The sequence below is a fragment of the Myotis brandtii genome, unplaced genomic scaffold (genome assembly GCF_000412655.1).
Source record: "Myotis brandtii unplaced genomic scaffold, ASM41265v1 scaffold191, whole genome shotgun sequence".
In the NCBI taxonomy this organism is placed as follows: domain Eukaryota; kingdom Metazoa; phylum Chordata; class Mammalia; order Chiroptera; family Vespertilionidae; genus Myotis; species Myotis brandtii.
The window spans coordinates 6626327-6640825 of NW_005357115.1; the positions used below are offsets into that span (position 1 = coordinate 6626327).

The 14499-nt window shown below is 38.6% G+C and overlaps 2 protein-coding genes across 7 annotated transcripts in view; one reads left to right on the plus strand and one right to left on the minus strand.

Annotated features, from left to right (window-relative positions):
• The window catches only part of PIGF (phosphatidylinositol glycan anchor biosynthesis, class F), an 88241-nt gene that overhangs the window by 17635 nt on the left and 56107 nt on the right, over window positions 1–14499 (minus strand). For 2 of the 6 annotated variants that reach the window (XM_014538472.1, XM_005864785.2), the window contains exons 1-4: window positions 10670–10762; window positions 8630–8878; window positions 7990–8081; window positions 6676–6792 (exon numbers count right to left, since the gene is read on the minus strand). In XM_014538472.1, the coding sequence (XP_014393958.1) occupies window positions 6676–6792; window positions 7990–8081; window positions 8630–8857 (437 nt within the window). In that variant the 5' untranslated portion in view covers window positions 8858–8878; window positions 10670–10762. The other 4 variants (XM_014538469.1, XM_014538470.1, XM_014538471.1 and 1 more) reach the window with 3 other exon arrangements.
• CRIPT (cysteine-rich PDZ-binding protein) overlaps window positions 10888–14499 on the plus strand; it is a 9725-nt gene continuing 6113 nt past the window's right edge. Inside the window, exon 1 of the mRNA XM_014538473.1 lies at window positions 10888–11008. Within this exon, the coding sequence (XP_014393959.1) occupies window positions 10993–11008 (16 nt within the window). The 5' untranslated portion in view covers window positions 10888–10992. The remainder of the gene's footprint in view (window positions 11009–14499) is intronic.

The window sequence follows — 14499 nt, forward strand, 5'->3', positions numbered from 1 at the left end:
ATTTATTTTTAAAAAAATGTTATAGCCCTAGCCAGTTGGGCTCAGTGGATAGAGTGTTGGCCTGTGGACTGAAGGGTCCCAGGTTCAATTCTGGTCAGGGGCATATGCCCCAGTTGCAGGTTTGATCCTCAAAAAAAATAAAAATAAAAATAAAATGTGATAATAACCTCAATAGCAAACTAGTTACAGAAACTGTGTGGAATACTTGTAATAATGATTAACTGCCCAACATACATCTCATCTATGATGATCAAAATAATTAAATAATGGCGATCCCATTCTCCTTCCCAATGATTAGTTTAGGAAAACTAAAGGATGAGAGCTGCTACCATCTCACTACCAGCCCAAGGATGAGAACCAGGAGTGTCAGTGAGAAGCACAGCCACACCTTGACTATCTATCTCTAGAACCACACCACCTGCTATGTGACATAATCAGTTTCCTTATTGTTCATACCAAAATAAGCTGAAATTTTCCATTGCTTATAGGGTAAGATATACTAAGTAAGAATACTATGCAAGAAGATGTAGTTTATACACACATATAATGAAAGACATTTCTAATAAATGAAAAAAGCAAGTGATAAGAGCAGTGATAGTGTAGCCATTTTTGTTTTCAAATTACATATGTTATATGCATAGACAAAATTAGAATATGTAAAATGTTACTAATAGCTGCTTCTTTGATAGGATTACCAGGATCTTTAAATTTCTATATATTTCCATTATTTAAAATTTTATATGTGTTTCTTATAATAAACACATATAATGAGACTTTCCCTTAAAGTAAATACAGATAAAAATAAATAAAAAATAAATTCCTTCCTATTAACTAATTTATAGCAATATTAACATTGGTTTATTCTTATTTTACAAGTTTCCATAATAAAGTCATCTGAATTCTATGGTTATTGGCTAACTTTTTCATAATTAAGGAATGTATACACATAGTCAATAAGGCTGAGAATTAATATAAATGGTTCACTGTTCAGTAAATAACAAGCAATATTACAGATCAATTTTCATGTCAATGAGCCCCAAGTAACTGGCCACACTGACTCCACTGAAATTCATTATGCCAAATATTAATTGAAGTAAATAGAATATTTTGAATGCCAAATACTGTATCAGGTACCTGAGGTAGTTCACATTAAACACTGTGGCTGGACAGACTGTCATCAAAACAGTGCTTGTTTAGATAGAGTTGATCTTTTTAACTGTTCACTCTTCATTTTAAAAAGAGACACCACACAACTCCTCCTAGTGGCTAAATATATTTTATAGAATTCTATGTAAACTTTCCCCTTAGCCACTGAATGAATATTAAAACCAATCCCTCTTTGCCACTAAATTTCTATGCCCACATTAAGGTGAAATTGCCTATTTTTTAATATGTATATATTTTTCATCATTCAGACCTTTTCACTCTTAATGTCTACAGTGGTTTTTCCAACATAAAATCCACTTCAGTACAAAGATGAGAGAAAAAGGCTTGTTGTTTTGGTCTATAAATAGGTCCTGCTAACTGTCTTTACCTTGGCAAGATAACTACAGATTCAGGCACCTATGCAGAAATTCAATTTTTTCACTTCACCAAAAGTGATCAGATTCTCACTTAAACATTTACCTAACAACATAAACGAACTAATAAGTCAAAAAGCAAACTCCAATGACAAATACAGGTTTAAGATAGTGGGATTATTATTTTCCTTTAGAAGAAAGTCTACAAATAAAAAAAAACCCATAAAAACTATAATACAACGGCAACAAACTGAATTAAAGTAGTACAAATTGAGTACATTCATTCAGTAATAAGCACACCAAAAAGTTGGTAGAACTTTTTAAGAAACCAAATTACTTTTCTACCTTCATTAAAGGTCTCTTTAAAACAACATATTTTAAAAAATCTGGAATAACTTTGTATTTACTTTAAGGGAAAGTCTCATTAAAATAGTGTCATTTAATTATGTATTAAATTTTGATAATATCCCAAGGTCCTTTACTCTTGGGATGTAATTCCAACACAATGAAAACTTTTGTGTTTGTCAGTCTTCAACTGATATCATCTACTTAATTTAAACATGCAAATAAGTACATTAAAAAATTAGGATGCAATACTTATTTCACTTAAAAGTAGTATAAAATACTGAGTGAGATGTCAAACCCAATTCAAAATTGCCCTGTTCATACTGAACATCTAAATGATCATATTTCAATAATACTAAAAGGGCCAGCTTTACACAAACAAAACAAAAACTCCACCATGTTTTATACACTAAAACACAGGATGAATAATAAAAATATTTTAAGCTCTAAAATCTTCAATCAGTACTTTAAGGTAGTTTAAATACTTTTAATTAATTAAACTACAGTGTAAGAACTTCAAATCTGAATTTAAATTTCTGTAAATAATTATTGGGTAGGAAAAAACATATTCATGTTTTGTGTAATCTCTTTAAATAACAATAGAATTCTCTGAAATTAAAGTTGTGACCTAACATAAATAATGTGAACTGTATAATGGAACAATTTCAAAATAACCCAAAAGTAATTGTTTTTTTGTGGGTATTTCATATTTTCACTGCAGAAGAGTCAGATCTTTGAATTTTAAAAAGATTTTTGCCTAACAGTGAACATTCAAGGCCAACTCTAACATTAAACAAGTTAACCTATCGAGTTAATTATTTCCTAAGTCATTCAAAATTTGACATGCTTTTTATTCTAAATTCTTGAAGTGTGATGAAAGTGCTAGGGGAAAGGTGAACTAGTGATGTGTGATGGAGACAGGAAGAATTAAGTTCCCCTCTTACGAAAAAGTTCAAATTAATTTTACATTCAATGAACTGAAAAACGGTTCCTCTTTCTTCATTGTTGCACTCCTGGGTCTGTTACCTGGACCAGGAAGAGCTACTAAGACAAACAAACTGGAAGTTTGAGTTATAAAAATGCTCCCTAACATTTGTTAATCCACTGGGCAAACATTTCTTGAGCACTTACTATTTGATTTCACTCGTTTCATCAGTTCTGACAATAATCCTGGAAAGTACAAATTCGTATTATTCTAATAATATTATATATGAGGATCTGTAAAGTTAAATAGCTTGTCTAACATCATGGGCCAGTAGTGAAGACAAGATAGGAACTCGTTTTCTGACCCTCAACTAGTGGAGTCTTCTAAAAATTTCTACACCATCAGATGATGTGTATTCAAGTCCTATCTCTACCTCTTTCTGGCTATTGGACTTTGGTGAATCACTTAGCTTTCTAATACCTTCATCTAGAAAATGGTGAAATAGGAGTATCTCACTAAACTACTGTGAGAATTAAATGCTATAACATATATGAAAATGCTTTAGAAATTATTAAAGTATTTTTGCATATTACTATTTCATGCCATGCCCTGTATGATATTAAAGAAAATGTTTTATATTACATATTGATTATTTTTGGTCATAGTTTTCTAGCAACTGAACCGTTATCTGGTTGTACGTTAGAAATTTTAGAAGGATATTTTTGTAGTCCACTGAAAATTAGGTGGCATCAGAGAAATCTAACAGATTCTGGCTACAGATCTAACTTTCTCAATTACTGAAAAGTAAGTTAATTATTGGCAAAATCCTACTCATTTAAAATTTTCATTTTGACCATGCAGTACATGAATATAGTTCAAATTCAAAAGATACCAAAGGGTAGTTAGTGGAAAGTCTCCTTATCTTGTCTTCTAGCTTCTCAGATCCCCTCCCCAGAGTCAATGGATGCTATATTAGTTTTTTGTGTATTCTTCCAAAGGCATAAGGCATATTTATTCTATCCTGCAACTTTTTACATAAATGGTAGCATCTTCTACACATTTCTTCACCTTGCTCTTTTCCACTTAACAGCATTTTAATAAATAAAGACTTGATTGTTTTTTAACAACTGCATAGTATTCCATGGTGTAGATTAAATTGAATATGATCCATCTTATTAAAGAACATTTAGACTATTTTCAAAGCTGCAAGGAATAATCTATAGTCAATATTTTATAGGTATGTCTATATATCTACACTAATAAAAGAGAAACATGCAAATTGGTCATCACTCTGCTACGCCCATCAGCCAATCAGGGCGAGTATGCAAATTAACCCAACAAAGATGGTGGCGGCCATGGAGCTGGAGCAAGCAGGAGGCTTGGGTTGCCCCCAGCGATGGAGGAAGCCAAGCTTCCCACCTGCCCTGACCGCTGCGGAGGAAAACCGGTGCCAGCAGCCAGGGGAAGGAAGGCCTATTGCGCAAACCTTCGTGCAACGGGCTTTATATATATATATATATATGCACACACACACACACACACACACACACATATATACATACACTATTAAAAGGGTAATATGCTAATTAGACCAGGTGTACCGGCCATCTTTCAAATGTCCGACTTCCTTCCGGACAAAGCCATGGTGGTAGAGGCCAAGGCAGAGACAGTTAGAGGTGAGATCAGGCTGGCAGGGGGTTAAGGGTGAGATCAGGCTGGCAGGGGAGGGCAGTTGGAGGTGAGATCAGACTGGTGGGGGGACAGTTGGGGGCAAACTGGCCAGCAGGGGGGGCAGTTGGGGGCAATTAGGCCGGTGGGAGGGCAGTTGGGGGCAAATAAGCCTGCAGGGGGGACAGTTGGGGGAAAACTGGCCAGTAGGAGGGGCAGTTGGGGTGATCAGGCCAGCAGGGGCAGGCAGTTGAGGGTGAGCAGGCTGGCAGGGGGTCAGTTGAGGGTGATCAGGCTGGCAGGGGGGCAGTTGTGGGTGAGCAGGCCATCGAGGGGGGCAGTTGGGGATGAGCAGGCCAGCAGGCAGAGTGGTTAGGGGCAATCAGGCAGGCAGGCAGGTGAGCAGTTAGGAGCCAGCAGTCCTGGATTGTGAGAGGGATGTCCAACTGCCGGTTTAGGCCCGATCCCTGTAAACCAGCAGTAGGACATCCTTCGAGGGGTCCCAGATTGGAGAGGGTGCAGGCTGGGCTGAGGGACCCTCCCCATCTCCCTCCCCTGTACACGAATTTCGTGCACCGGGCCACTAGTCTATGATAATATACTAGAAGTGGAATTGCTGGGTCAAAGTTATAATGACTTACAAGAGGCAACCATTCCCACACCTACTTGCAAAAGCGAATTTCAGGGTTTTTCCCAAGGAAAAGGGCCACATTTATTACAATAATTAGGCATTTCTTAACATGTCTAACATATCTAAAACTGTCCTACCATTTTTATTAAGTTCCCACCTTTCTTTATGAGTTTTTTATTGCCCAAGTTTGCATAGTGCAGAGATTTTTAGGACTGCATATGTCATATTATAGCAGGAATCAGATATCTCCCCCAAATACACTATTATCAGAAACAAAATTCAAAGCTGGATAAATCACCAAACAAAACCAATAAGGTTTAACCGGTTTCCACTGTTTAAATTTTTCAAACTAAAATGCTAAAAGAAATCAATGCCATTTGGGATATTGTGGTAACAATATGGGAAAAAGTTTTCAATAATTACACTTTTTTTTCTAGAGGTGTTATGAACACTAGATGGTTCGGAAGGGGGAACAAACAGTATTCATTTCAAAAACAAAAAGTCAGTAATTTATGGAGCCTCGATACCCATCAGGCATCCTCTGCTCCAGGTGGGCTGTTCCCTCTCAAATCCCACAAAAATACCATGTTCAGTTTCTATGGTTTCATTCATTGCCTTAGCATGAGGTGTTTTTCCCTTTTCCCAGTCTCCTCAAATCTCATACTCCTGATCCAAGTCCTTCATAGATTATCCCTCCTCCAACTCATTCTTCAGTGGTCTCCCACCCCTCAGTTCCTACAATACTTACTGTCTGATTTACACAATTCTAGCCTCACACTGTTTGCTCATTTCATTCTTGTCCCGTGAACAAGGGACAGGGAGAGAATCATGGCTGACACTTCAGAATCCACACACATGTACAAAAAAAAAAAAGCTCCACATGGCACAGAGAAATAAGAGCTCAGGAGTTTTTGCCACTGGGTGATAAACAGGACAAAATTATGGACACCAAGGAACTTTCTAGTTTTATTAATTATGACTCAACCATTTCTTTTTTCCCCCCAACCATTTCTGATACAAATCATCTCAATGCCTTTCAAGAAGCTAAAATTTTAATTTAGCTATGCTGAAAATATATATGGCTGCTGAGGAAGTAAAATCCTGTAAAACTTGCACTCAGGTGTCATATCACAAAAGAGGCTAAACAAGAAATGGCAGTTATGACACTAAACATTTTTAGATTGTGGACTCCAATTCTACATTATAATACATAAGGAAGCAATTTTATCTGTCGAATTTTTATCACAGTGACAAATTATCCCTGAGGAGTGGTTTTCAAAGATTACCTCTGGTAGCAGAAACCCCTTTTCAAACGAAAGGCTAAGTGGAATTCTACCATATGGAAAAATGCAGAGCTGATCTTGCTAAAGCAGAGGGAGGGGCCTGTAGTTCTGCCAGCTTGGATCTCCCTTAAGTGCTTACAACTCCTTCCCTCTCTCCAGTCCCCAACTGCAGTGGGCCCTTAATGCATTTCCGAGAACGATACAGAGCTGAGAAACACTCATGAAATAATCAGCTAGCCACTATGAATAGAAAAATAATTTAAAATATTTTTCTAATCACTAAAATATAAAATTAAAACTTACCCGTTTCTACTGAAAACCCTTAGCCATGCTTTGAGGTTTGGTCCTAACAAACACAAACAAGGTACTGTAGTAAAAGTAGACAAGATCACTGCAAATAAAAATGTTTCCAACACCAGCCTAGGAAAAAGAAACTTCATTAATTTTTTAAAAAGTATTAAAGGAGCACATATGTACACATACATAATCTTTGTTACTTAAATAGATTTAATATAATAATATTTTCTTGCACTTTCCTTTGAAAGGTAACATGAGTCCTACAAAAATGATGACTATAAAAAATGTAAGCTATGAAAAATAATCTACCAAATATCTGACTTTAATTGTAGAGTTCAGAAGTATTAAAAACCCTAGGATCCATTCTGGCCAAAGCAAGAAACCTCATTTCCAGATAATTAACTTTCTTCCTCAATAGTCTCTGGAACTTTCTCTGCAACCAGTGGTTCAACTTTAGCTTATATCAGAGCCACTTAAAAAGCTGGATAAACTTAGAGATTGGAGGACCACACCTCTAGAATTTCTGACAGACTGAGGCCTGAGAATTTGCATTTAAGTAAAATGCTGATGCTGGTTTAGAACCACACTTTGCACACCATTGCTCTAGATATTCATTCTACTCTAAAATGGATTAGATAGAAATATCCATTTGCCATTACAAAGGTCTTGTCCTCCCTTCTCTAGAAAAGAATTATCTGTTAATTTAATATGTATATATAACAAGCTATGTATAAATATATATAACTATGTATTATAGCTATGTATTTGTGTATATACATAAATCACTCATTTCACCATGATCATTAATCACTGCTAAAGTTTCCCAAATTCTAATGTAAGAAATATTCATGAATTTTCACTAATTTAAAATTGGTCAGTTTTGAAAAAGTATTGAGTTAAATTTTACCTTTAAACTATAAGCATTAACTTATTAAGTATTTAAATACTGGAATCTATTGGCTTTTCTTAAGAAAACAAACTTTTTTCAAGCACTTCAGAATCACATTTACTAAGAACTGATATGCTAATACTACCTAAGTTATCCCTATCACTATTGGGTCACACACTTATTGGTATAGTACAGTTTCTCATCTACCTTCCACCCCCCACATGCAATTGTGTAATAGAAGGCTAGGTAATAAGAGCAGTTGATGAATTTAGTTATTCCTGCTAAGGAAGGGCAATGATGTCAGTATCCTTCCTTGATCCAATAATAAAACACACCACAGTCTCGCTCTAATCATCAACAGAATTAGCCCTTTGTTTAGCAAAAAAGTGTTTTAAAATATAATTGGCTTAAGGTAGAAATTTCAGACTTACTCTATTAATGGTGCTCCATATAGAACAAAAATTACATGAAAGACGAAACAAGACATAAGAAAGTAGAAACAGCATTTCAAAAATCTGGTTACCTTAAAAAAAAAAGAGTAATTTAAAGACTCAAGAGAATGCCTAAAGGACAGTACATGTTTCCATTTTATTTACAAACATAACTTATTCCCATGTGTGAACAGTTGAATGTTCTTTGGATTTGGGTATCCTGAAGTCAGATCACACCTTATCCACAGTCAGGTAGGTACACAGCCCTCAATAGAGCTCCCCCACCGCCAATATTCTACCCACCCAACTAGCACTATAGTCAAAAAGCATTTCTGTTTCTATGGTATGTATTGAGCTATGCTGTTAACCAGTATCTATGAACTATTTACCAATAACAGACTGCTAGAATACAATACAAATAGCCCTTATTATTATGAAATATTTGCTATATTATTCGCGAAGACACAATTAATGCCCAACAAGGCTCTATCGAGTGCTGTGGGCAGCCTTCCAGCAACTAACATTCTCTTTAGTCACTGTAAATATCTCAAGTGAGTACTGGAATAATGCTTTATTTTTCCATAAAAAAACAACATCACTACCTCTATCTAAAAATCAGTTATCAAGAAATGAGCCTTACCTTGTATGATAATGAACTTCTTTTACTGGATGCATTTGGTTTCACCACTAAATATAATACTAGATTGACGGCAGTTACAAAAACAGAACAGATGCACAACCACATCAAGTGAGTTTCCAATATTGAGAAGTTCTCCAAAAAGAATGATGGAATGAAGATGCTTAAGATAATTGAGAATATGCATAAAAGATGGGTATACAGTAGTCTCTTGATATCAGCATTTTTCATGGTGTTTCCTTGAGTGGCTGTCTAATAAAAAACAAATTAAGAAGATCATATGCAATAATGACTTTTTCCATTGTTCTAAATGTTCTAACACCTAAGAATAATTATGAGCCAAAGTCAATTTTCTAAGTATTAGTTTCAGAATATAGGAAGATGCATATGCGTGTATGCACATGAAGACTAATATAGTAAACAGCTCTCATAGCTAAGAAGGACAAATTTTCTAATTTCTTAAATATGTGTGACTGGTTTCTGCAAAAGGGTCATGTGCTAGGACCAATTAAGTGATTCCTTTTCCTTTTTTTTTTTTTTTTTTTTTTTTTTTTTTGCCAAAATCAGAGGTGAGAACAAACTGCATGGAGTAATGATCTGCCCCTGTTGGAAATATAACCAATGCATTCTAGAAACTCCATGAATACACTTTGGCTAAATTGTTGGCATTTTTTACCATTGTGGATCCTTGTCTAATATCATTGTAGTTCACATCTTCTAACAAATGCCCAGTGATACCAAGTGCACACTTGAATACTCAAACGGTGACTACTGTAATCAAGAGTTCAAAAAACATTATGCTAAACTAAGGGATCCTAGCGCTCCAGAAATACCAAAATGACAATGTTTGTTACAGGTGTTAAATTCCAATAAAAAGTAGAACACAAATGGAGGAGGAAAATAATTTACTCTTTCTATATCACACACACACACACACCTTTATAAATTACCTAGCAGAGAGCTTATACATAGCACAATTGTTAAATAAGGTCCTTATTAATTTAAAGTAATAGTCCCTATGTAACTCTGGTTACTCCAGTATATTTTATACACACAGAAGAGGGGGCGCCCATTAGCACAAAAGGGCAAGCCCATGACTTACCCCAACAACTCTCCATTAATTCGCACTATAATTCTCAAAGGTAAATATCTTACTGATAAGGAAATAGGCTAAAACAGGTTAGATGACACGCGTAAGATCCCAAGCTTCCACGTGCTAAGCCATTTCAAATAAAGACACACACCAGGGATCGGACCGAGAAGCGTATGAATGGCAAGAAGGGAGAAAGGAAAAATGTCTCGGAGGTCCAGTTCTCAGGGGCGGAAGCAGATCAGCAATACACTGTCTCAACAGGCATCCCTTCGCACACTTCCTTCTGGGCCACTCTCAGAATCCCAACTGGCATGAGCAGATTTGGATGTAACACAGGGAGCAATACCTCAACTCAAATGCTTCCTGAATCAATGATGAACGAAAGAATGAATGAATGAACGAGGCCAAACAAAGGAGAGTGGGTCAAGTGTTAGCCCCTCTTGAGAGACCAGCCCTGTGCGAGGCCTTGAGAGCGAGCGTAGGACACCCATCAGGCGCCCCTAGGACACCCATCAGGCGCCCCTAGGACACCCATCAGGCGCCCTTAGGGAGGCTACAGCCCTGGCATCCGCGGTCACACCTGGCCCGGGTCCGCAGACATTGTGGGGGGAGAGAAGGCCGTTCTGAGAGCGGCTCCCGGAGACTTCGCGGGAACCGCCTGGCCCCACCATGAACTGGGTCGCTTAGGACTCCAACCAAACCTCGGCCGGCTGGAGTGCGGGCAGCGGGGCCGAGCTGAGGGGCAAAATCAAAAAGCACAGGTGTGGAGACCAGGGGAGACGGAGAGGCAGCCACAGCACGTCAGAGGGGCGTCAGAGCAGCCCCTGGGTCACGCGGGAAGGGTGGCGCGGGCGGGCCGGGGGCACAGAGGCTCGCGGGCATCTGGGCAGTTGGCAGGGTTGCTTGCACCCCCCGGAGGCCCGCGTGCCGGACCGTTTGGCTGGGCTTACCTAACTCTCCCGCCCGCCGAAGGGAAGGGGCAGCTACCACCTCCCACCATCAGGTGCGACTCTTCGCGCAGGCGCAGGCCTAGGGGGCGGAAACCCTAGGCCGCACAGCCAATCGCGGAAGTGGAGGGGCGGGCAAAGGAAGCAGTCCCGCCTTCCCTCTTAAGTTTATTCCTCCCTTGGCTTTCCAGGTGTCGGAAAGGCCGGCGGAGGGCGGAGAGCCCGGAAGTGGGTTGTGGTAACCCGGAAGGGGTATCCTTCCCTGGCGTGTATTGTTGTTTTCAAGCTGCTCCGGCTACTGCGACTAAGGGAACAGTCGCGGAAGGATGGTGTGCGAAAAATGTGAGTTAAGGGGTCGCTCTTGCGGAAGAAGGAGGGTAGGAGAACCTAACTGGAGTTCCCCGGGAACTTTGCCCCTTTTCTTTTGGTTCCGCCATTGATCTCTGGTTCTAGTCTCTGTCCTCCTGCCCTGACCTTTGATTATTCCTGCCCCACCCCAACGATCATATTGTCCTATATGTTTTGCATTCCGGATGGTCTCAGTTTTTGTACCTCTTTGTCTATTTGCGTTGCTTCCTCTCAACCCAGAATATCATCCCATACAGCTTCTTGTCCGGCTCCCTCACCCCACAGACCCTCAAGGCTGGAATGAATTTACTTCAGATCTCACTCATATGTGGAATATAATGAACAACATAAACTCCTGAACAAAAATAGATCCAGAGACTAACACTGAACAGACAGTCCAACCTCAGAGAGAAGGCAGGGGAGGGGGGGTGGGTAAGAGATCAACCAAAGGACTTGTATGCATGCATTTTAGCATAACCAATGGACCCGGACACTGGGGCGGTGGGGGCTTGCCCAGAGTGGGAATGGCTGAGGGTGGGTCAAGCAGGGGAAAAAGGAGACATATGTAAAACTTTAGACAATAAAAAAAGAATAATTGATCCTTTAACAGGTAGATGCAAATTTGCCCAGAAAGTGTATATTATGAAGGTATTTTGTAGAATCACTTTCTGTGCTTTAAATTATGTGTACAAATATCAGTAGTTCAGATAGTCCTGGACATAGTTTTGATATTACTACTAGTAAATAACCACACCACTTTAAAAATTAAAAACATTTCTGACAATATTCATTGTACTTGCTACTTTAGACAATTTAGTGAAAACATATCCATTTTAATTGTGGTGAATGCAATGTGTGAGTTCAGAGAAATGAGACGTCTTACTTTTTATATTGCCTTGTCAACTAGAGGTAGGGCAATGATGCATGATGGATTTAGATTTGAGGTATAAGAACTGGAATCTAACAGGAATCAGTTGTGGTCTGTAAGCAAAATTCAACAGTGAGGGTGTTTCCCCTTTGGACAGTAACCAACAACCATGAAAAGTACTGGGCACCTGGCACTTGACTGGAAGAGAAAGTTTGGTGGTCCTCAGAAAAACAGTGATACAGTTTGGCATTTGGGCAAAGCTGCTTCTCCTCACTGATTTTGCCGTGTCAAGGAAAACGTGGTGTCAGTGAGGGTGGGGAGAGTCTCCCTGGTTGCCATTTTAGTTGATTTTTCCAAACTCTTAAGGTCTTTCAGACATTAAGCAATATTCTACACGCAATCCCAGATATCCTACTTACCCAATACATTTTCTACAATATTCTGTTGGTTAAGGTTCTTTGGGTTTCAATGAACAGAATCTAATTATAGCTCTTCAACTAAAAAGGATATTTGGATACTGGGGCATTTCACAGAAACCAAGAAGGAATGACATATCTGAAATTAAGACAATTCTAGGGTCCTCATGAATCTACTCCCTAGAGCACTGCCATTAACAGAGCCCACCTACCAACCTGTCCTGGTCCCTATATCTTCCATTTCAAATATTCAAATATTCTGGAGAAGCGTGTCTCATTTGCCTAGCTTTGGTTATAGGTTTTTCTCTAGGCTATTCAGTGAATTATTCAGGGAGAAGGTTGAGTATTGCAAAAATTATTACTAAGAGCTTGTATGGAAAGAGTGGCCAGTTTCCAGTAGGTATGCCTTCCACAGACCTTGCAGCCTCTAATCTGAAGTTTCAAATGAGCCATCGTTTTCAGATAATATTATTAGGATTGCATCTGAGCCTAAGAAATTTAGAAACTCTTCTACCAAAGGGGTTATAAAGTCTTATTGGTATACCAACAGTAAGGCTAGGTCTTGAAAATAAAAGTAGTCTTAACTTGTTTTTACAAATATGGAACCAAATGTCACAGTAAAGTAAGGATTTAAAAATAAAAACTTATTAAATTTTCTCACTGTTATTAAAATATTCAACAAATACCAAAAAAAGTCACTTCAACATTTGCCAGATTTAAGCAAATAAAAATACCAATGCCCAATTAAATTTGAATTTCAGGCAAACAACGCCTGATTTTGAGTATAAGTATATTCCATGCAATATTTATGACTTAGTTCTGTTTGTTGCTCCTTAAACCACTGTGAGGAGTTCTTTTTCCCAAAGCACTTACTTATAGGACATTCTTTCCAAAAATAAGTATTCGTTGTGTATCTGAAATTTAAAGTTAACGGCATCCTGTATTTTATCTGACAACTGGAAGTCAGTATCCCACCCAATGGCTTTGGCGCTTTTTTCCAAGAATACCTACAGTATTGAGGCAAGGTGGCAGGAGATTCTCACCATTTTCAAAGCAGTCTGTGTAGACTTCACTGGCTTTTAAAAGAATCTTTCCTCCCTATAGTTGCCACCCAGTGATTCTAATGCCAATCTAGAAGATTGCTTATTTTTGACCTCACAAACTCTGTATGTTTAAAAATAACTGTCATATGCCCAAGTCTCTTTTTCCCCAATCTAGACATATCTGACTCTTCTGTGACAGGGTTTCAAGTCCTCTTATGGCTAATTAACATAATCCATTTTGTTTATATACCCCCATTGCCACATACCCTCTCTATTACCTTTCCCACAGAGCTTTCCTGGATTTCCCTAGCCAGGTTGTTTCTTTCTCCATGGTATTTCTCCTAGTATGTTACTCTCAAATTGTTTTAGCTCTCAATTATTATACTTTTTTTAGCTTATATTTTAATTGAATGGTTAACTTTTTTTGTTGTTGTTGTTTCTCTGAACCCTTTGAAAATCTGATGAAAGCTATAGACTCTTACCAGATTCTATAAATACAGAGAATATACAAAAGATTTGTGTACAATTTCATCTAATTCACATTATCTCCTATGTCCACTGGTAAAAATCCAAGTTAAGGACTACTGTTAGAGAAATCAGAAAGCTCCTTGAAATTTAGAACTTTACCTAACTCATCAGGGGTTTTTTCTCTGTATTTTGTATAATAGTCTATACTTGGTATAAATGGCTTATAGATGTTTAGTAAATATTTATGGAATGAACAGATTTATCAAATTTGTTTACCTAGTTTGTTTAAAGTGTACAGAGAAAGCCTATTATAAGCCTACTAGAGACCGGTACATGAGATTCGTGCACTTGCGGGGGGGTGGGGGGTGGTCCTCAGCTGGGAGCCCGGCTTCTGGCTGAACGGTGTTCCCCCTGTGGGAGCGCACTGACCACCAGGGGGCAGCTCCTGCATTGAGCATCTGCCCCCTGATGGTCAGTGCGTGTCATAGCAACCAGTTGGTCCACCGTTCGGTCAGTTTGCATATTAGCCTTTTATTAAGGGCAGGCCTCCCTAGGTGCAGCCCCTGGTCGGGCTCAGAGCAGGGCTGATTGGGGAGTTGGGGCGCCACCCCCTGTCATGCACAGAGCAGCACGGATCGGGAGGTTGCGATGCCACCCTCAGTCATGCTCAGGGTAGGGCCAATTGGGGGG